The sequence below is a fragment of the Lepus europaeus genome, chromosome 18 (genome assembly GCF_033115175.1).
Source record: "Lepus europaeus isolate LE1 chromosome 18, mLepTim1.pri, whole genome shotgun sequence".
Lineage (NCBI taxonomy): Eukaryota > Metazoa > Chordata > Mammalia > Lagomorpha > Leporidae > Lepus > Lepus europaeus.
Window position 1 is genome coordinate 43,698,545 of NC_084844.1, and position 22,089 is coordinate 43,720,633.

At 46.4% G+C, this 22,089-nt stretch overlaps 1 protein-coding gene across 1 annotated transcript in view; it reads right to left on the reverse strand.

Moving 5' to 3' along the window:
• BLTP2 (bridge-like lipid transfer protein family member 2) overlaps nucleotides 1–22,089 on the reverse strand; it is a 32,701-nt gene that overhangs the window by 8,057 nt on the left and 2,555 nt on the right. The window contains exons 6-28 of the mRNA XM_062216150.1: nucleotides 22,023–22,083; nucleotides 21,659–21,848; nucleotides 20,999–21,122; nucleotides 20,714–20,838; nucleotides 20,409–20,476; nucleotides 20,162–20,307; nucleotides 19,395–19,513; nucleotides 19,126–19,289; nucleotides 18,711–18,969; nucleotides 17,701–17,906; nucleotides 13,761–14,853; nucleotides 12,797–12,988; nucleotides 12,465–12,667; nucleotides 12,231–12,349; nucleotides 11,899–12,119; nucleotides 11,009–11,199; nucleotides 10,790–10,889; nucleotides 10,458–10,660; nucleotides 9,375–9,669; nucleotides 4,829–4,986; nucleotides 4,350–4,556; nucleotides 592–691; nucleotides 174–356 (exon numbers count right to left, since the gene is read on the reverse strand). Coding sequence (XP_062072134.1) covers nucleotides 174–356; nucleotides 592–691; nucleotides 4,350–4,556; nucleotides 4,829–4,986; nucleotides 9,375–9,669; nucleotides 10,458–10,660; nucleotides 10,790–10,889; nucleotides 11,009–11,199; nucleotides 11,899–12,119; nucleotides 12,231–12,349; nucleotides 12,465–12,667; nucleotides 12,797–12,988; nucleotides 13,761–14,853; nucleotides 17,701–17,906; nucleotides 18,711–18,969; nucleotides 19,126–19,289; nucleotides 19,395–19,513; nucleotides 20,162–20,307; nucleotides 20,409–20,476; nucleotides 20,714–20,838; nucleotides 20,999–21,122; nucleotides 21,659–21,848; nucleotides 22,023–22,083 — 4,727 coding nt within the window. The remainder of the gene's footprint in view (nucleotides 1–173; nucleotides 357–591; nucleotides 692–4,349; nucleotides 4,557–4,828; nucleotides 4,987–9,374; nucleotides 9,670–10,457; nucleotides 10,661–10,789; nucleotides 10,890–11,008; nucleotides 11,200–11,898; nucleotides 12,120–12,230; nucleotides 12,350–12,464; nucleotides 12,668–12,796; nucleotides 12,989–13,760; nucleotides 14,854–17,700; nucleotides 17,907–18,710; nucleotides 18,970–19,125; nucleotides 19,290–19,394; nucleotides 19,514–20,161; nucleotides 20,308–20,408; nucleotides 20,477–20,713; nucleotides 20,839–20,998; nucleotides 21,123–21,658; nucleotides 21,849–22,022; nucleotides 22,084–22,089) is intronic.

Below are 22,089 nucleotides of genomic sequence, written 5' to 3' on the forward strand. Positions count from 1 at the left end.
GGAGTGAACCAGCAGATGGAAGATCTCTCTCCCTCTCTAAATCTGACTTTCAAAATAAGTAAATAAATCTTTAATAATAATAATAATAATTATACTCTCAAAATCATTAAGGAAATAACCACTCTTAACAAGTTCCCCCGTCCTCTGCTATAAGTTTTTCAAGCCCTGAATACCTTCCTGCTTCTTTAGGAGATCTTCCTTTTCCTGGTTCTCATGAACCTCAGGTGGCTTAATCTGGGTTGCCAGCTCAGGATCAATGTCATGGCTGTAACTAATATAATACATTCGGCAATTGCAACGTGAGATGATCCGCTGGACTTGCTGGGCTTGCTGGGCTTCAGCTGGCTGATTCCAATCTGGGAGGAGGTGAGAAAGAGGTAAGAGAAGGACATTCTTAGTAAAGGTCTTGTGAGAGACTTTCAGCTAAGTGTGTTATCTGGGGAACTACAGAAACATTGCTTTCAACCTGGCCTAGCACAAAATGGTCCTGCTCCAGTATGTATGGTTGTTAAGAGCTGTAAAGAAAATGAGGTGCCCTGGGACAAACATCTGCTCCAAACCACATGGTAGGGAGGAAAGAGGAAAACTGACCTGTGGTTGTGGTAACCATGCCTCCCACTGCCTGCCCACTCTCCATAAGCTCCTGCACAGAGTCCAGACTACGTTGCCGGTGCTCCTCAATATTCTTTACCTAAAAGCACAGATACAGACACCTTTAGCTCCTGGGGAAACAGTGATTTGTTCTAGCCAACTGGGTCACAAAGCTCCATGTTTCAAGTGCGTCAGATACTGCATAATAACATCTTCATCAACAAGGAACCACATATATGGTGATGATCCCATAAGATTATATTGCTAGTGATGTTGCAGCCATCTTAGTTTGTGAAGTACATTCCATGATGTTCACACAGTGACAAAACTGCCCAGTGAGGCACTTCTCAAAACATATCCCTTGTTAAGCAATACATGACTGTACTGACAATTATCTAGACTTCTACTGCCTTGACCAGCTTGAAGGCTCTCCTGGAGTACAGAACATGTTTGGTTTTCTCCTTGCCCCAAACCACCCAAATTCTCCAATCCAATGAGTCACCTGAATACTTCCCCAAGCCCAGAATTCTGGGGCCAGGAAAACAATAATGAGTTAGATTAAAATCAAATCATGTCCTAGGCAAAAAAAAATTTCACTAAAAAAGTTACTTTCCGAGCCATTTTTGTTTTTATTCTGTTTGTGCTCTTACTGTTTTTTGCCTTCAGATAGGGAATCTCTCTGACATTGTTGCCATGGGAGAAGGGAGCTGAATTCTTACAGTTGTCTCTGCCAAGCTGATATCAGAGTGAATAACAGAATAAGTGATATGGGGAAACCATGGCATATGATCGTGATTTAAGGACAGCATATCTACCAAGTTAAGATAAAAAGTCTGATTTAAGAATAGCATATTGGCCGCCACCGTGGCTTAACAGGCTAATCCTCCGCCTTGCGGCGCCGGCACACCAGGTTCTAGTCCCAGTTGGGGTGCCGGATTCTATCCCGGTTGCCCCTCTTCCAGGCCAGCTCTCTGCTATGGCCCGGGAAGGCTTGGGCCCTGCACCCGCATGGGAGACCAGGAGAAGCACCTGGTTCCTGGCTTCAGATCAGTGCGATGCGCCGGCTGCAGCGGCCATTGGAGGGTGAACCAACGGCAAAAAGGAAGACCTTTCTCTCTGTCTCTCACTATCCACTCTGCCTGTAAAAAAAAAAAAAAAAAAAAAAAAAAAGAATAGCATATATTGGGTCCCTGCACCCATGTGGGAGACCAGGAAGAAGTTCCTGGCTCCTGGCTTTGGATCAGAGTAGCTCCGGCTGTTGTGGCCATTTAGGGAATGAACCAATGGAAGGAAGACCTTTCTCTCTGTCTCTCCCTCTCACTGTCTGTAACTCTACCTCTCAAATAAATAAATAAAATCTTTAAAAAAAAAAAAAAGGATAGCATATCTACCAAGTTAAGATAAAAAGTCTTTGGCCGGCGCTGTGGCTTAACAGGCTAATCCTCTGCCTTGCGGCGCCGGCACACCGGGTTCTAGTCCCGGTCTGGGCACCGGATTCTGTCCTGGTTGCCCCTCTTCCAGGCCAGCTCTCTGCTATGGCCCGGGAAGGCAGTGGAGGATGGCCCAAGTGCTTGGGCCCTGCACCCCATGGGAGACCAGGAGAAGCACCTGGCTCCTGGCTTCGGATCAGCATGATGCGCTGGCTGCAGTGGCCATTGGAGGGTGAACCAACGGCAAAAAGGAAGACCTTTCTCTCTGTCTCTCTCACTGTCCACTCTGCCTGTCAAAAAAAAAAAAAAAAAGATAAGTCTTACGGGAAAGACAGGATCAAAAGCCCCTCCTATGTGAGCCACTCTGATGCCAGTATCACAGCCTGAGGGAAAAAAATGGGGTCAAACTGCAAAAGAAGGCATGCTTGGGGCTAGCATTTTGGTGTACCAGGTAAAACCACTGCCTGTGATGCTGGCATCCCCATCTGGGCACCGATTCTTGCCCTGGCTACTTCAATCCGGCTCCCTGCTAAGCATCTTGGAAAGCAGCAGAAGATGGCCCAAGTGCTTGAGTCTCTGCTACCCACGTGGGAGATCTGGAAGAAGCTCCTGGCTTTGGCCTGTCCTAGTCCTGGCTGCTGAGGCCATCAGGGGGTGTGAATCAGCAGATGGAAGATCTCTCTAACTCTTTCAAACAAATAAATCGTAAAAAATAAAAAAAAGAAAAAGGATGCCTATAAGAAGCAGAGGCCCAGAAAATGTCAGGACATTTCTGAGAGCTTATTCTGCCCACCTCTGCATGGGTAGTTAACACCTTCTGTTCCTACCTCTGAAGACAACTGGTAAAGAACATTACCTGCCTGAATCATAGCTGTTATATGAGTTATCAGCAGGTCCTCTCGTATTACCAACAACCTGGCCCTTACTTGGTTTGACATCTAATGGAAATACTCGTTACCTGTTAATTACATCTGAGGTTGCCTGGATTAAGTCCTAATGTTCTTGATATAAAAAGTACCAGGCAGGGATGTGGGCAGGCAAAGGGATGTTTTATCCCCAATGGATGGAATGGCAAATGAAGTTATCACTTTGGCTTTCATTTTAAGATCTATTTATTTGAAAGGAAGAGTGACAAAAAGAGGGAGAGACGAGAAAATCTTCCATGTATTGGTTCAATCCCTAGATGGCTGCAGCAACCCCAGAACTGGGTCAGGCCAAAACCAATAGCTCCATCCTGGTCTCCCACAAGGGTGACAGGGGCCCAAGCACTTGGGCCATCTTCCACTGCCTTTCAAAGAACATTAGCAGAGAGCTGGAATGGAAATACAGCAGCTGGGTTTCAAACCAGCACCCTGCTATAGGATGCCAGTGTCAAAAGTGGCAGCTTAATTCCCTGCACTAGAATTCCCAACCCCTCCAACCTTGCTTTGTATCAGATGCAGCTAGATCCTGTAACTCACTTGAGAGTATACGATGCCCACCAGAATGTGGGCATTTAATATCTACTAAAAATATAATGACAGTACACACTACTGGCTAAGTATAACTCATAACCATTAGACCCTCCAAATTAGTCTGATATTATATCCTAAAAATTATAGTGTAAATTCTCCCACTAATGTGAATCCTGGAAGGTAGCATTAATGGCTCAAGTAATGGGTTCCTGCCACTCACATGGGAGACCTGGATTGAGTTCCAAGCTCCTAGGTTTAGAACCAGTCCAGCCCTAACCACTGTGGGCATTTGGGTTACATTGTAGTGCAGCAAATAAAACCGCCACCTGTGATGCCGACTCCCATATGGGTGCCCCACTTCTGATCTAGCTCTCTGCTAATGGCCTGGGAAAAGCAGCAGAAGACGGCCGAAGTACTTGGGCCCCTGCCACCCACATGGGAGACCTGGAAGAATCTCCTGGCTTCACTTTGGCCCAGCCCTGGCTGTTGCAGCCATCTGGGTAGTGAACCAGCAGATGGAAGATCACTCTCTCTTTCTCCTTCTCTCTATGTCTCTCTGTAATGCTTTCAAATAAATCTAAAAAACAAACAACAACCAAAAAAAAACCTTATTAATAGGGTTCAGCAACTTCAAAAATAAAAATGCCCCAACCCATTGTATTCTAGTGGTCAAAGTATCCCTTGCAATAAAATATCATGAAATTAAAAAAAAAAGTACCACAGGCATATGAACAGAGACTGCCCATTTACAATATTATTGGCCTCATTATTCAGCAAAGCTGGTAGGAACAGGTGCTGTCAAGAATCTCGGCTATTCTAGTGCAAAAAACCACAGAAAGTGATATAAGAGGCCTTCCCAGCCCTGCTGACTAACCTCTAACCAGAGCTGTCGGCCATCTTGTTCGGAGGGGCTGCTTTCAGTGGTGGCAAAATACTGCATGCCATCCAACAGGCAAGTCCAGGATGTCTTTTGCTTCAATGTGTCACCATACCAGGCTGGATGGTGTTGGCACTGCAGCAGTTGGGCTTTGGCAGCTGACACAATGACACAACCTTCTGTCTCTGCTCCTCGAAGAACCATCTACACCAGACACAGAAGCACAGTTAAACCGTCAGGAAGATGAGAAGGTGAGAACACTATACTAACTACCACAGCTGAGTCTAATTCTGTCTTACTAAGTGAAGTTACTGGTTTTTAGACATGGAAATGATTATTTGTGCTACTTGCAGGAAGGAAAAAATTTTGGAACTCTACCCATTCTTATCTAGAGGTGGGGGGATATGGACAATATGATTATCAATGGACAATATGATTAGCTCAATGCTGGAGGTACTCTGGTAAAGAAAAGGTACCTGGCAATTGACCAGCTCAATAAGGCAGTTGCGGTTGTAAATGTCATCCGTCTGGCAAGCAGCAATGCCACACAACTGGTCACTCATACCTGACTCCTCTTCTGTGAACACTACAAATCTATCTGTCTCTTCAATTAGCTTCTGCAACATGTAAGCACCTGGTAGAGAAACAGGAAATGGGGAAAGGTCACAGTCTCAAAAGGAAAGAGAATATAGCCAAGACCAAACTGGTCTTCCCTTAATTGCTCTGGCTAGGGAAAGGATAGAATACATCCTCCTTAACTGGGAACTCCAGTCCAACCCAGCCCATTCCATCCCACCCCTGAGAGCAAAATAAGGGTTGCCAATTCATTTTCCCCTAAATTTTAAAGAAACAGATTTCCAATAGAAAACAGAAATGCTACATAAGTGGTGGCATTTTTCTAAGGCATAACCACCTCTGTAAGATCCTCTTCCCATTTTGTTCTTTTTCATTTCAATTATTTTCTATGCTACTTGTTTGTGACCACTCCTTTCTAGTTGAAACCACTCCCTTGTCATCACTGTAACTGCATTCTTAGCTTTGCTGCTTCCTCCAGTTATGTCTCTAGACCCCTTTCCCCCTCCTTCTCTCAGGTCTTAGAGATTAAGTATCTCTTAAGATGCATCCTTGTCCCTTTCTCTTCCCTACTCTTTCTCTTAATGGGTTTGGCGGTTAACATGTCACGGTAAAGAACAGTCTGCAGAATGAGAATAGTCTGCCTATGTTCAAGATCCTATCTCTGCCACTTATTTGATTATAATTTTGCTTTAACACTTTGTGCCTCAATGTCCTTATTTGTAAGATAATAGGAATTACCTCATAAGGTGGTTAGACAATCTGGTGGAATATTTATTTATGGGGCCAGCGAGTAAAGCCATCACTTGCAATGCTGGTATCCTATACAGGTGCCAGTTCAAGACCCGGCTGCTCCACTTCTGATTCAGCTCTCTGCTATGCCCTGGGATGGCAGTAGAAGATAGCCCAAGTGTTTGGGCCCCTGCACTCACATGGGAGACCTGGAAGAAGTTTCTGCTCCTGGCCCAGCTCAGGCCTTTGGAAGATCTCTCTCTGCCTCTCTGTAACTCTGCCTTTCAAATAAATAAATAATTTTTTAGAAGATTTATTTATTTTATTTGAAAAGCAGAGTTACATAGAAGGAGAGGCAGAAATGGCTGCAATGTCCACAGATGGGCTAGGCCAAAGCCAGGAGCTTCATCTGGGTCTCCCAAGTGGGTACAGAGGCCCAAGTACTTGACCCATTTTCTGCTGCTTTCCCAGGCACAGCAGGGAGCTAGACCAGAAGTGGAGCAGCCAGCCCCAATAAAAACTATTCTGCAGAGTACCTGTCACACAGTAAACAACTGTTTGTACCTCAGCATTGACTCTTAGCTGTATGCTGAAATTCCCAAACTGCTACCTCTAGCCAAAAGCTTTTAGACCCTAATTTCCAGCTGTTTGTTAGACTAGATGTCCTACTAGTTTTTTGACATGCACAAACTCAGCATGTCCAAATCTAAAAACTTTATACCTCCCAAAATCCGTTTGGCCTCTGGCTCTCCTATTTCTGATATTGTTACCATGATGCCAGTTACTGGGCTCAAAACCTATTTTCTCTGGTTTTACTCCTTCCAACCAGTGGCATCGCCTGGATGCACAATAATGTCTATCTCATCATCTACATCTCCACTGCCTTTACCTACCTCCAGCCCTCACTGCCTCCTGTTGAGACATCATAAATTTCCTAATTTGTCTCCCCATTTCTATTTTCCTTCTCTCCAGTCCTCCTACACACCTCTGCCAGATTTATCTGCCTTAAAATAAAACCCTAATGATGACACAAACCCTATACAAAAACCTTCAATACAGGTCAGTGTTGTGGCACACTGCCTGCTATACCAGCATTCCATATGAGCACAGGTTCCAGTCCCAGCTGCTATACTTATTTTTTTAAAGTAAACTTATCCTTTAATTTTCCATAAGCTTTTTTTTAAAGATTTATTCAGGGGCCAGCGCTGTGGTGTAGCGGGTAAAGCCACCGCCTGCAGTGCTGGCATCCCATATGGGCACTGGTTTGAGTCCCAGCTGCTCCTCTTCCGATCCAGGCCTCTGCTACGGCCTAGGAAAGCAGCAGAAGATGGCCCAAATCCTTGGGCCCCTGCAACCATGTGGGAAACCCGGAAAAAAACTCCTGGCCCCTGGCTTCAGATTGGTACAGCTCCAGCCATTGTGGCCATCTGGGGAGTAAACCAGTGGATGGAAGCTCTCTCTCCTCTCTCTCTCTGCCTTTCAAATAAGTAAATCTTTTTAAACAAAGATTTATTCATTTACTTGAAATGCAGAGTAACAGAGTCAGAGTCAGAGAGAGGTCTTCCATCTGCTGGTTCACTTCCCAAATGGCCACAATAGCTGGAGCTGGGCTGATCTGAAGCTAGGAGCCAGCAGCTTTTTTTTTTTTTTAATATTTATTTTTATTTGAAAGGCAGAGTTACAGAAAGAGAGGTGTCTTCCATAAGCTGGTTCACTCCCCAGATGGCCCCAAAGGCTGGAGCTGCATCAATCCAAAGCCAGGAGCCAGAACCTTCCTCTGGGTCTCCTGTGTGGGTGCCGGGACCCAAGGACTTGGGCCATTTTCCACTGCTTTCCCAGGCACATCAGCAGGGAACTGGATCAGAAGTGGAGCAGCCAGGACCCCAACTGGTGCCTATATGGGATGCTGGCACTGCAAGCAGTGGCCTTACCTGCTATGCCACAGCACTGGTCCATGGGCTGCTTCTGATCCATTTCCCTGATAATGTGCCTGGAAAAGCGGAAGATAGCAGAAGACTTGGGCTCCTGCCACCCATGTGGGAGACCAGGATGGAGTTCCAGGCATTGGTTTTGGCCTGCCCATTTGGGGAATAAACTAGTAGCAGATCTCTTTCTCCCTTTCTCTCCCTCTCTCTGTGTAACTCCTCTGCCTTTAAAATGAATTAAAAAAACAAAACAAAACAAACATCCTTCAGTAGTTCATCACTGCCTTCTGAATAAGAACCACAAACTCCTTCGCCCTGGATGAAAGGTCTGTGATGAATGATCTCCATCGTTCCTTTGCAGCCTATTCTCTCACTGCTCCCCTCTACTCTAACAGCCATGACAGACTATTCATTCTCCTGAACATACAGAGCTTTCCCAACTGCACTCCTACTCAGACTGCTCTCTCAGCTCTGACTACCCCCTCCTCCCAGATTCCACATGCCTAAACCATACTAAGCCTTCATGATACAGTTCAAATGCTACTTCCTCACAAAGCCTTCCCTGCTTATACTCCTTCCTTCATTCCAGTTAGGAACAATTCTTGTATCACTTCTCTCTGGTGACAGGTATCACTTTTCATTGTGTCCTCAAACTCACCACACCTCCATCCCTTGACATTAGATATTCCTTCTCCCTAAAATGCGCTCTCCTTTTTCCTTATCTGTTGAACTCTTTCTCATTTTTTTTTTTAATTTTTATTTATTTTTTGACAGACAGAGTGGACAGAGAGAGACAGAGAGAAAGGTCTTCCTTTGCCGTTGGTTCACCCTCCAATGGCCGCCGCGGCTGGCACGCTGCTGCTGGTGCACTGCGCTGATCCGAAGCCAGGAGCCAGGTGCTTCTCCTGGTCTCCCATGGGGTGCAGGGCCCAAGCACTTGGGCCATCCTCCACTGCACTCCCGGGCCACAGCAGAGAGCTGGCCTGGAAGAGGGGCAACCGGGACAGAATCCGGCGCCCTGACCAGGACTAGAACCTGGTGTGCCGGCACCGCTAGGCGGAGGATTAGCCAATTGAGCTGCGGTGCCGGCTCTTTCTCATTTTTGAAGACTCATCTAAATTACCTTCATCTCTGTGAAGACTTTCTAGACTTCCCATTCAGATTTAAACACTTTCTTCTGTGGGTTTTCATAGCACTCTTGAACATTCTTACATCATTTCATTCATTTTTCACAATGAAATTATAATTTACATGGACTATCCCTATGAGTTTCCCCTCATTTCTGTGTCCCCAATTTCTATGGTCATGTCTGATACATTACTAACCTAAATGTCTGATACATTACTAAAGCTAAAATGGATATGTATAAATGAATGACTGAGTGAATGAATAAACTAATCAGCCAACCCAGAGATAATAAACTTGTTGAGGTAGGTAGACTGTCTTATATTCTGTAACCATTACTGAACCCAATGCTCTTGTGCCTATTAAGCACTCAACATATATCTGTTCATTCAACAAATTAGTCAAAACACAAGACAATTCTCTAATTCTTTGCTTCTTTCTGTTATTTATCCTGTTTTAGCCTCATTCCTTTTGATCCTCTTCTCCTGATCACAGGAGTCTTTAATGCTATTAAAACATTGCCTTTTTTTTTTCCCTAAAAGTTAAGAGCTAACATGGAAAAACGTTCATCTCTATATACAGATGGATCAGCCATGATTCACACTCCCATCTAAGTCCACGTCCGTGTCATAATCCTAAAGCAAAAGTCTCATCTGCCCCAGCCTACCTCCTGATGACCCCTTATCAGGACGCCCACTGAAGCCAGGAGTGTTGACACGAGGTACAGTTGGGGCACTAGTCAGGCCTCCCCTTTTTGGCTTTTTAGCTGATATCTGGGGATCAATCTTTAACCCCTTCAAGGCCTCAGTAGAGAGATTACGCTTCAGTACTGCTGCCTTTTTGTAGCCATCATATAAGCCAAAGGCAATGTCCCGGTTGGTGGTTGTCCAGGAAATCCGCAAATCTACCAAGTAAAGCTGGTGTGTATGAAAGGCAGGATCACCATCTCGAGTAGAAAGCTCCTAAGAAGCAGGAAAAGGACCTCAGGGTTATATGGAAATTTCCACCAATGTGCCTTGACCACAAATGCAGAGATAAGAGAACATGCTTGTTGAGTAAGAAATTTAACTGGGGAAAGACAGGAAGATGGTCTTAACTTGCACATTTATATCACATTCTAACTATACCTACTGTATTTTAAATGACAATTTCAACGGAAAATCCTTCCCTAATTGAGGAAGAAAAGGTCAGCCCGAATAAGGTACTCTGAAAAAACTTTTACTCTATTTCCTGAAGGGCAAAGAAACATCTTTTAAAGGACAGAGAGGGACAGAAACTGATACAGCTAAACCAAGTGAGTACTTGATTTAGTACTGACAAGTGTGTTTGGATTAGTTAAGAACCTTAGCAGGCACTTAGCCTAAACCTACTGCAATGGATGGTTCACCACAGATCCTTACGTTGAGACTCTAACCCCAAAGAGATGGTGTTGGAGATGAAGTCTTCAGGAGATAATTAGGTTTAGATGAGGTCATGAGGGTGAGGTCCTCGTGATGGGATTAATTCTATTAAGAGGCACCAGAATCCTCACACTCTTTGCCACATGAGGACACACAGAGAGGGCAGCTGTCTGCAAGCCAGGAAGACAGTCCTCACCAGAGCCCAACCTTGCTGGCACTCTGATCTTGGACTTCCCATCCTCCAAAACTGACAAGTGAATTTTTGTTGTTTAAGCCACCCAGACTAGTATTTTGTTACAGCAGCCCAAGCAGACTGAGAAATAAGGGAATAAAAGTGTGTCAGGCAATACCTCTTCAGCCGTGCGATTGCTGTGACGTTGGTAGGTGAGAGAGGACAGGCTCAGCAGGTGGGTCTTTGTTACCAAGGGATCAAGGCAGTGATCAGCATTCTCTTCAGTGGGCGATGCCATTAGGTGAACAGTCACCTGACTTAAGTCACTCACCATCTGGGTCACACTCCACTCAGAGATAAGACGCCGCATCACTGTGCCCGCTGAGAAAGAGGGACACAGAGCCCATGGAGATGGTTCAGAACAGTGTAAGACAAAGGGAGGTAGGGGAATGGAATTGAGAAGGGAAAAAGGACAAGGAGCAGGCTAGAAGAAATAATCTGTGAGCTTACCTTGAGGTATAAGGCGCTGAGTCCCCCGAGTGAAGACATGGCCCTGACTGCATTCAATCTGGATGCCCCGCTGCTGGGCAAATGAGGCCCAATAATGTACCTGGCAATGAGAATGCATAACACTGAAGAAAGGATGCCATGAGAGGGATCATTAAGAGACTCATTATAAGAAAGCAAGAAAACTACGAAAAGGGAACAGAAGTGACAACAGAGCCTGACCTGAAGTTGGGGAAAGATTGCAGTGTAGGAAAGCTGCTTGTAGTGCTGGCCAAGTTTCTTCTTGCTGGGTTTCAGGTTATTGAAGAGCTTTCCCCTGCAGATAGGCCTTGTGACACTAGTCCAAGTTGCCCAGAAGTTTTGCATCCAGCGCAGGGTACTACTGTATAGCAGAATCCGGGGCTGAGATATTGCTGTAAAGGAAAGGACACTTCCTAGCTGCGGGTGAAACACAGAGGTGAAGCCAAAGCCTTCCCTAGCTTCAGGTTTTAGAGATTTAAAAACTCAATAGCTCCCAGCGTCAGCATCTCCAACTCCCTCTTCTTATTTTTAAGGCTCTAAGCTCTTTGATTTCACCTACTGCTGTGGTGTACATGTTTGTGTTCCCCCGCCAAAACTCATACATTAAAATTCTAACCCCTAAGGTGATGGTACTAGGAGGTGGGCCTGTGGGAGGTGACCAAAAAACAAGAAGAGGCTTCAATAGGATTGGTGCCCTTATAAAGGAGGACCAAGGGTGCACTCTGGCTCCTTCCACCACGTGATGCAGCAAGGCGCCCTCTACGAAGGAGAAGCTCTCACCAAACATCAGATCTGTAGGCACCTTGATGTGGGACTTGCCAAACTCCATAGGAATGAGAAATAAATGTCTGTTGTTTATAAACCACTCAGTTTATACTGATTATCTCCCAAATCAGTTTATGGTATTACTGTTATGGTACTATTACCATTACCATTATTACATTACCAATCCTCTCTCCCAAAAAAAAACCCTAACCCAAATTCTCCCTTGCCTTTTTCCTATCTCCTCCCAAGCAGGTCAAGCCAAATTCCTCAGTGTCCAACCCCATCTACCCAGCCCTTCCTCCCCATTATCCCAGGTCAAGCCTCACTCCCGCTGTGCCGAGTCAGATCCATCTTGATGGAGAGATTGAGGTTCTCAGAGCGGAAGGCCCGGTAGGAGTCATGGAGCTGGCCCAAGGGCACTTCAGGCAGGAACTCTGGGGCCCTCAGAGTGACACCATGGTGATCATGAGGGTTCCCATGGCACAGCCACTGCAGGTCCAGTGTCATGCAGAGGTCGGGCAGGTGAAGGAAGCAGCAGTCGTCATACCTGCCTTACAACGGAGCCCTAGCCCTCAGTGATATGGTCACTCACTTCCCCTGGGCTCTTCCCCTCTCCAAGCTTCCACCCAGTTGGGGCCCCACTTTTCATTCTACTCACTTAGAAGCTGTTCTCACGTTGATATCCAAGTCGCCCTTGAACACAAACTGACCAGGTTTCCAATGAAAAGATAGATGGTTCCATTCCCAGTGCATATTTTCAGTTGTGTTATATGGATCCTATAACCATGCCCAACAACTTGGGTGAGATATGGGTCAGTGAATGATCTTTATCCCCCAATTTTCTCTTTCCCCATGTGCTGGACAGGCCCAACAATACCACAGGACCCCTCACCTCAGTAGCCAGCTGGTGCAAGTTTGCCTGTTCAATGTCCATGTGCCAGTCCCCATGTAAGAGAAGACGGCTCTTGTCCCACCAGGGCAAAGGTGGGCTGGGATCAGCCGAGGGCTTGGTCAAGAGGTCCACACACTGGCCAATCAGTGTCCAAGCTGGATCCCAGCATGGGCCCCACACCACTGTGTACTGGAAGATTTCCGCTGGGTAGAAGAACAAAGGCTATAGCATATTACATGACTCCACCCATTTTTTTCTCTTTCACTCCAGAATGCCTCAGCTCACCTCCCATAAATATCCCTCAGCGAAACCAACCAGTCTTCTTTACTCACAGCGGAAGTCATGGTAGAACTTGAGGGGGGGCATGTTCCTCTCTACTGCCACGTTACCCCATGGAAGCCCCAAGCGCAGGATTTGACGCCGACGGGAGCATGGCTGACCACTCTGCTCGGTGCCCACAAGTCGACCCATCAGCCGCCAATCACGGATCTCAAACAGGTACCGAGGATAGTCTCTGATCCGAACTGTTATTATGGGGAAGATACACACTGGCTATTCTGGGGCTGGCTGAGCACTCTCAGGCATTTTTTTTCCCTCTCCAATACTTTTACCCACCCATATTTACAAAGTCAACTGAGAGGACAAGGTCAGAGCTGAGAAAGGACACAAAGACCCTGGAACAGAAGATGAGGGGCATAGTACTGAGTTCCAAGAGCCACGACTGTCTTAAAGAGAACCGTGTTAGTTGTCCCTTTTTGTCAGCCAAGCAGTTTCAGCATGATATTCAGGAACAAAGAAAGGGAAGGGGAGCCTACCTATCCCAAGAGTCACAGGCCGGCGCCGTGGCTCAACAGGCTAATCCTCCGCCTTGCGGCGCCGGCACACCGGGTTCTAGTCCCGGTCGGGGCACCGGTCCTGTCCCGGTTGCCCCTCTTCCAGGCCAGCTCTCTGCTGTGGCCAGGGAGTGCAGTGGAGGATGGCCCAAGTGTTTGGGCTCTGCACCCCATGGGAGACCAGGAGAAGCACCTGGCTCCTGCCATCGGAACAGCGCGGTGCGCCGGCCGCAGCGCGCTACCGCGGCGGCCATTAGAGGGTGAACCAACGGCAAAGGAAGACCTTTCTCTCTGTCTCTCTCTCTCACTGTCCACTCTGCCTGTCAAAAATAAAAAAAAAAAAAAAAAAAAAAAAAGAGTCACAGTTCCCAGGATAGCCTAGCTCTCTGCAATCACTTAGAGAGCTTCCTGGAGCTCAAAGGGCAAACATCAGGCTCTGCCAAGCAAGGGAAGCACTACATACCCAGAAAGGTCTTGACATTACACTTGAGCATGCGACACCACTGAATGACAAGATCAATTCCTTCAGCAGGAAAAGGGCTGCCTGGATCAAGCTCTCGAACCTGCTCTATCACACGCTCAGGCCCGTGGAAGGAGGCATCTGCCAGAGCCACCACTTCTAGCCCTGCCAGGCTCCAAGTGAGCAATGCCCGGCGCATGGGTGTGTTGCCATAGAGACGACGGGAGCGCTGAATGTAAATTTCAATGTTTTTGCGTTCCAAAGAGGCATAGAGCTCCTCAATTTTGCGGGCTGGCAGTAACTCCCCATGCTGCTTCCGAAGGGCAGCCACTTTGGCATCCAGCAGTTGCAGCCTCTTTGCACTCTCCTTACTTTCATCCTTCATCAGTTCATAGTTGTCATGAAGTTTCACCTCAAAGATGTCATCCAGGAAAACCCACGAGAAGTGCTGAACCTTCAAGAGTAGATCAGGTGGGAGCGGGGCAGGGCCTGGAGAAGTCCAAGCACGAGTCCCCCGATGTAGCCCCTTCAGCCATTTCTGAACTCCCACGGCCTCATCCAGAGTTCGAGAGAAGTCGTACTGATAAGGAAACTCCACTGAAACTGAGCCAAGGGAGAGGAGCCAAACACGGTTGCGAAGGGTCTGCAGTGCAGGAAAGGGGTTCCGGTGGAGGATCATCTCCTCCAGTTCAGGTAGCAGCTGTACTTCCACCTCCTTGAAGTTGAAGATGCTATTGCCATCAAAGCCAGCAGCCAGTTCTGGGCAGTAAGCCTGCAACGAACCTCCGTGGCGGCTCAGTGACACACTCTCTGCAGCCAGGGTAATGAACTTGTCCTCAGCAACAAAAGCAGTCAGCTTGGCTGTGCTCACTTCCAGTGTCAGGTTTAGTAGCCTCTTTGGAGGCAATGGCTCTGGCGGATGGTCTTCTGGCTCTGAAGTGGTCTCTGGAGCCTCTAGTGCAAGGGATGGAACAGTCTCAGGAAACATAGTGGTTCTTAGTAGGTCTCTGCACTGCAGGGCAGCCAGGCCATGTTGGTATAGGTACATGTGATCTGGGGGGCTCCAGAGTAAGGTCAGCCCAGCACCACACTGAACCTTCAAGAAGCAACAAAAAAGGGCCTATCAATTACCATGTCTCAAGCAGGCAGACATTACTAGGCATACCTGGCCCAAGAACCATCTCCACCCAGAAGTATTCCTTGAGTAACCACAAATTACTGCCTTGCTTTGTTCCCCTTAGCACTAATATGCTGAACTAAAAGCTGTTACTCATCTTACACTTAAGAGCACTTATACTTTTTAAGTTCTTCTTAACTGGACTCTAAATTGTCTGAGAACATGGGCCATATGTTTCAATTCTTTGGTATCACAGCACATCAAGTATATACAACAAGCACTCAATAACTCATTTGGCTTTATGTTTCCACTCATGAATCATCTTTCTATGAACAGCCAAAGTGTCTGCAAATTGAAATGCTTATGAGTTGACTACATCTCAACTTTTTTTTTTAAAAAGATTTATTTACTTTATTTGAAAGGCAGAGTTACAGAGAGGTGGAGAGAGAGAGATCGATCTTCCATCTCCTGGTTCACTCCCTAAATGGCCACAACGGCCAGAGCTGTGCCAAACTGAAGCCAGGAGTTAGAAGATTCTTTGAGGTCTCCCACACAAGTGCAGGGGCCCAAGGACTTGGGTCATCCTATACTGCTTTCTCAGGCCATAGCACAGAGCGGGATCAGAAGAGGAGCAGCCAGGATTTGAACTGGCGCCCATATGGGATGCCAGCACTGTAGAGGTGGCTTCATCCACTACGCCACAGCACCAGCCCCTCAATTTAACTCTTGAAAAGTACAATAAAAAGACCGGCGCCATGGCTTAACAGGCTAATCCTCCGCCTTGCGGTGCCGGCACACCGGGTTCTAGTCCTGGTTGGGGTGCTGGATTCTATCCCGGTTGCCCTTCTTCCAGGCCAGCTCTCTGCTATGGCCCGGGAGGGCAGTGGAGGATGGCCCAAGTCCTAAGGCCCTGCACCCACATGGGAGACCAGGAGAAGCACCTGGCTCCTGGATTCTGATCAGCGTGATGAGCCGGCCGCAGCAGCCATTGGAGGGTGAACCAACGGCAAAAAGGAAGACCTTTCTGTCTCTCTCTCTCACTGTCCACTCTGCCTGTCAAAAGAAAAGAAAAGAAAAGAAAAGTACAATAAAAAGTTCTGATTAGCTGGCGCCGTGGCTCACTAGGTTAATCCTCTGCCTGCGATGCCAGCACCCCAGGTTCTAGTCCCGGTTGGGGCACTGGATTCTGTCCCGGTTGCTCCTCTTCCAGTCCAGCTCTCTGCTGTGGCCCAGGAAGGCAGTGGAGGATGGCCCAAGTGCTTGGGCCCTGCACTCGCATGGGAGACCAGGAGGAAGCACCTGGCTCCTGGCTTTGGATTGGCACAGCACCAGCCATGGCGGCCATTTGGGGGGTGAACCAATGGAAGAAAGACCTTTCTCTCTGTCTCTCTCTCTCGCTAACTCTGCCTGTCAAAAAAAAAAAAAAAAAAAAAAGTTCTGATTACACAAGTCAACACACCAGCTGACACAGGTGAAAGTATGCCTCAAGGAAGTAAACAGAATCCTTGTCAGCTTGAAAAACACAATTTTGAAAATCTAAGTGGACACAGAAAATTAAAATTCCAGGATAGAAAATTCAAGTTACAGCTTCTGAAAAGGAACCTCCTCAGTTTCCCAAGGGAGGTGAAGTCTGAAAAAACAGGAAGATGCTGAGCCTCTTCCTAAGGCGGTCCTTGGTCTACCTGACATGCAGAGAAGAAAGAGATATAAGGAAGCTTCTCAAAATGTGCCAGTGCCTCCATCTAGCTGTCTAATGTCATGAGTCAAGTGCTTCCGTAAAACAACACCAGGGGGCCAGAGGTGTGTTGTGGCAGGTAAAGCTGCTGCCTGTAGTGCCACCATCCCAAATGGGCGCCGCTTCAAGTCTCGGATGCTTCACTTCCAATCCAGCTCTCAGCTATGGCCTGTGAAAGCAGCAGCAGATGGCCCAAGTCCTTGGGCCCCTGTACCCACATGGGAGATCTAGAAGAAGCTCCAGTTTCCTGGCTTTGGTCTGCCCCAGCTCCGGCCTCTGCAACCATTTGGGCAGTGAACCAGCAGATGGAAGACTCCTCTCCCTCTCTTTCATGCTAACTCTGCCTTTCAAATAGATAAATCCTTTAAAAAAAGGAACAAAAATACCAGATCATTATTTAGAAAAAAAAAAAAAAAAAAAGCCCTAATTTTTCAGATACATATTGAACTACTACTTCTTCTTCTTCTTCTTTTTTTTTTTTTTTGGGGGGGGGGGGAGAGAAAGTGAGCTCCCAATTCCATTTGCCAGTTCACTTCCCAAATGTTCACAATCACCAGGGCTGAGAAGGGCTAAGCTGGGAGCCAGGAACTCTATTCAAGTCTCCCACATAGGTGGCATGAACTCAATTATTGAGCCATCACTGCAAGGTCTGCTTTGGCAGGAAGTTGAAATCAGGAGCTGCAACCAGAGTCAAGTATTGAACCCAGGTAATATTCAGACACGGAATGCACATGTATTAACTGCTAGGCTAAACACTCATCCCCTGAAATGTTTATAACTGAAATTATACATAAATATCTGTTTTCTTCAAAATTCTAGAGACTGGGAATTAGATGGAGTGTAACTTAAACAAGTTGGTCATGCACTGATAATTACTGAAACTGGGTACATGGAAGCTCATATATTTTCTCTCTAGTTTTACATGTATTTTAAATTTCACTGTAAAAAGTTAAAAATATCCAAAACAAACAAAAAAAATCAGGTGTCACAGTTCCCATGAAATGAAGTTCACAACCTGCGTTAAAAAGACCAAGAAAGGTGGGAAGCCAAGAAAAACTCAGCCCGGTCCTGCCATCCCACAGGCCTATTACCTCTAGAGAACGGATGCTGCTGTGATAGGTGAGAGAGAGCATGGAGAGGCTGAGCACTGGAGTGGGGATGTTAGGGGCTTTGCAGCAGGGCTGCATCTTCTCCGTAACCGACTTCACCAGTGCAAGCACAAGTCCTTGAATCCCCACGGTGGAGGTCTCGGCACTGCCCAGGACTGTCAGTGTGTCCAGTCGCACCTCTGAAGCACCTGACACCCAAAAGTCATGTCAGCATTGGTCCCCAGATCTCAAATGGCAACAAAGTCCTCTCTTTCCTCTCTTACTTATTCCCTTTACACTAGCTATCTTTAATCTCCACGCTTCAAGTTTATCCCTCATGTATTAAGGAAATTTTTCCTTTCCCATCTGAACCTAACTAGATCTAGCAGAGCCAGAAAAGTCAACAAACTCCTACAAATTGCCCAGAGCTATATCATTTACTCTCTAGAACTGTACACTCAGAAAATAGAAAGCTAAATAGATCCAATTTTCTCAACTACATCAAAGCTAAGCTTTTTTCTTATCTTGGTTAACACCTGCCTTTCATAAACTATTAAGAAATGTCAAGAAGCCCAATAGTTATGCAAGATTTTTCAGCATCTCATACTCTTAATTTCTTGAGAGGGAGAGAGACATAGATAGATGAGAGCTCGCTAGTTCAATCCCCAAATGCCTGCAATGACCAGGACTGGTCTGAGCTGAAGACAGGAGCTGGGAACTCCACCTATAGGGACCCAACACCTGAACCATCACCAGAGACTCCCTGAGTCTGCATTAGCAGGAAACTGCATTCAGGAGTCAGAGCCAGGTCTCAAACCCAAACACTCTGATATGGAACATGGGCATCTTAACTGGCATCTCAACTACTAGGCTAAATGCCTACCCTCGTGTCTCTAAGTCTAAAAAATTCCAGATAATCAGCTTCATTAAATGAGGACTAACAAACTAAATCAGAATAATCTGCTTTAGTTAAACATTATCCACTTCAGTATAGACCCTCTAACCCCACTTACCAACCAAGGCAGAAAGAGTGAACAAGTTCATGTCTTCCACCTTCAAGTCCACCTTCCATAGTAATGACACAGATTCCCCAAATGAAGATTCCTTAGAGACAGCTGACTTCCCAGACTGTGGACTCATCAAGGATAAGATACGAGATAGACATTGGGCACAGGTATCGGATGTTTCTACCTGAAGTCCTCGGATAGTACAGTCCAGAAAGAGGGTATCTGACTGGGTGCTGGACAGGCCCAGAGGCTGATTATAGCTACCCTAGAAAAGAAGCAGATGGATTCACTGGAAGCAAGCAGATGCACAGTTCTAGAACTCCCTGATGCATCACCTGCTGCCAACAAGGAACTCAGTGCTTGGAAGCATGACAAAACGAAGAAGATGTGCAGGTCCCTACTTACCAAAGTCCGCTCTTACCTGCAATGTGAAGGAGTCCAGGACAAGCGCCTCGCCCCAAACATGCATATTAGGTGGGTGTGGTGCCCGCTGAATGTGGGAGTCACTGCCCACACGCCAGCAGAGATGGTCCACAGTTAGGACACCCCGCTGATGGATGCTTTGTGGTCTGAGGTGCTGGTAATCTGAATGAGGGAAATGGAAGTTTTATGGAAGCACTGTGGCCATTAACTGGGCCTAGTTCCACTAATGGATAAGATTCTTGTTCCTCTGCTATCACAAAGCCTTACCCAGAGAGATGGAATTGAATCCCAAGGCAAAAGGTGGCGTATCTCCAAGTTGAATGGAAATGTTGACATTGGAGATAGAAGTGCTAAAGATGATGGGAGCCAGGATTTGGGGAAAGGTTCTGCACAGAGATAAGACATCATTGTTTGGCAAGGAAACTACTGCAGCTTCCTATCATAGAAGATTCCTGAAGCTCTCAAAATCAAGGTGAGAATTTAGAGTTTTGTTGCAATTCTTAGGATGGGATACAACTAGAAAAAAAAATGCTCAACTCATCAGCTTGCTGCTACTCCCATAACAATGTGCAGAAACCTCAGAAAGATACTAGGTAAAAACATGAAATTACCACCTTCATAATCAAATATGGTGACTATCAGAAATATCATTTGATTCAACCTAATAACCAAGAGGCATCACTTCCAAAGCATTAACCTTCAGGTCTCAGTGCCACACATGCAAGCACTCAAAACCAGAAGTGGCACTGCAACCTTACAATACAACACAGACAAGACATTCTTTACCCTTTAAGTTCAGTTCAACAAATGTTTATTTAGTATAAGGCAAGTGCTGGGTACTGAGGATACAGTAACGAAGAGAACACGATTCTGCCATCAAGGAATCTAATCTAATTGGGAAGACAGATAAAACAGAATTGCTACTGAGACTACGATTTGGGAAGAGCAAACAATCAAACACATATTTAACACAGGTGCCACTTCAGGCCAAAAGAGAATCACCCTAATACGTGACTAGAAAAGACTAAACTGACCTTTCTTTCCTTTGCTTCTGAACAGGTGAACCGGACCCTTGGGTCTCCAGTGTAAGCATGTGCAGCCAGTGAGAGAACTCCTGGTGCCGGTAGTGAATGATACAAGTATTCAGAATCAGGGAGGCTGAGAGGTCTATGGTGGTCACCTAGAAATGAGAAGACCAGAACTGCAGACCTGAACTTTGTGTAGAGTGATGTAGAGAGAGCAAAGAAGTACAATCCGTGGCAGCCCATGGTCATCACCCACCTGCACACTAGCCTTGAGGGAGTTGAGGCAGACGATACGCTGGCGACTCTGTGATAGCAACAGCCCATCTGTAAGAGGCCAGAAGATGGATCAGAGAGCGCTGGAAGGGCAAGAGGTAAAATGAGGAGAGGGTCGGAGGCAGGCAGAGATGAACAGACTGTTAGCAATAGTGTGAGCCGGGGCAATTTCCTCAGTATATTCCCCCCTCCCTCTCCTCAGCTACACTGATATTAAATTTAGACCATATGTGCCACAGAGTCCGGGCCTCTCATTCTCTCTTAGCACCAGTACCCCCACCCATGAACCTTCCAGCAGTAGTTCAGTGCTCATCTGTGCCATATCAGAGTTGGATGTGAAGCTTCGAAGTGGCAGCTGATCCTCATCTCGGTGGTATAGGAAATGCAGCAGCTTCAGTGTCCAAGTCAGGTGCCTGGACCAGAGACAGACCCTGGCTCAGAAAGACATGGAACACCATTCTCTCTTCCTGTTTCCCCAAGGATAAGCTCAGAACAGCTATTAGGCTGCTCATGCAGATTCCAGTATAAAGCTCCTACTATCACTCTCCACACTGTTGTCAGGAGAGACCTCACCTCTTTTGACTATTCATGGACAGCACCACACTTGTGTTTTCCATCTTCACCTTGACCTGATCTGGAAGCTGCTGGAGCAGGTATAGGCCAGGTAGAGTTGGCTCAGCCAAGTTCTCTGTCACCTCTGAAACATGAATGAATAACATGAGAGCCATCAATCCTCGTTCATTCCTCCAAGGTGCCCTGCCCTCTTTGGCCAAATTCTCCCACATAAAGTAGGCTAATCACATGCCAAATTTAGGCCAGGAGGGAAATACCCCCAGAAGTCCAGGCACCTGCTACACTTCCTTCCTCAGATTCTAAAAACATAAATAGTAGGAACAGGTTATTATAATGAAAAGAAAACAGACATTAGGTCTCGCATACAACTTTAGTGAAGTTACCTAATTTTCTTAGGCTCCAGCTTTCTTATTTGTGAAATGCTGAGGATTCAGTGACAGAACATATATAAAATACATGACACAGGTCCAGTTCTTGATAGGTACTGATTAAATATTAGTTCTCTTTCACTCAGGACTATTACTTCTAACTGTCCTCAGGTTCAAAGACCATGGTGACTAACAACTTACACCTAAAGGAGCAGTGAGATCACTGTTTTTCTGCTTCTGAAATAACCCCAGAGAATGATGCAGCCAAGAAGCCTAAAGACTAGGGCTTTACCTGAACTGAGAACAGGCTTGGATGACACACTGGACCCCTGGCACAGCAGCTGACTATGGAAGAGGCCTTCATGCAGTTCGGCATGCAGTGTCCACACATCCACGGAGATCGCTTTCAGATGCCGACTGCTGATACCCACCTTCAGACATAGGTCCAAGGCCAGTGAGAGCTCCACTAGGCAGGTATCCTCCTGCAGGGACAATAAACTTCTAAGAAGTATATAGGGAGTTTGAAGTCAAACTGCAGTGGTCTGGAACACTAAGTGTTGCCTTGAGGTAACCCAAAAAGGACACAAAATCTTGAGCCCCTTCAGACCTTACGTCCACGAGGAAAGGACGCATCTGAAGGACCATGGCCTACTCACCAGCTGACCACTCTTCAGAACTTTGCTGTTGATCTTAGATAAGCTCACTTCACAGATTAATCTGGGA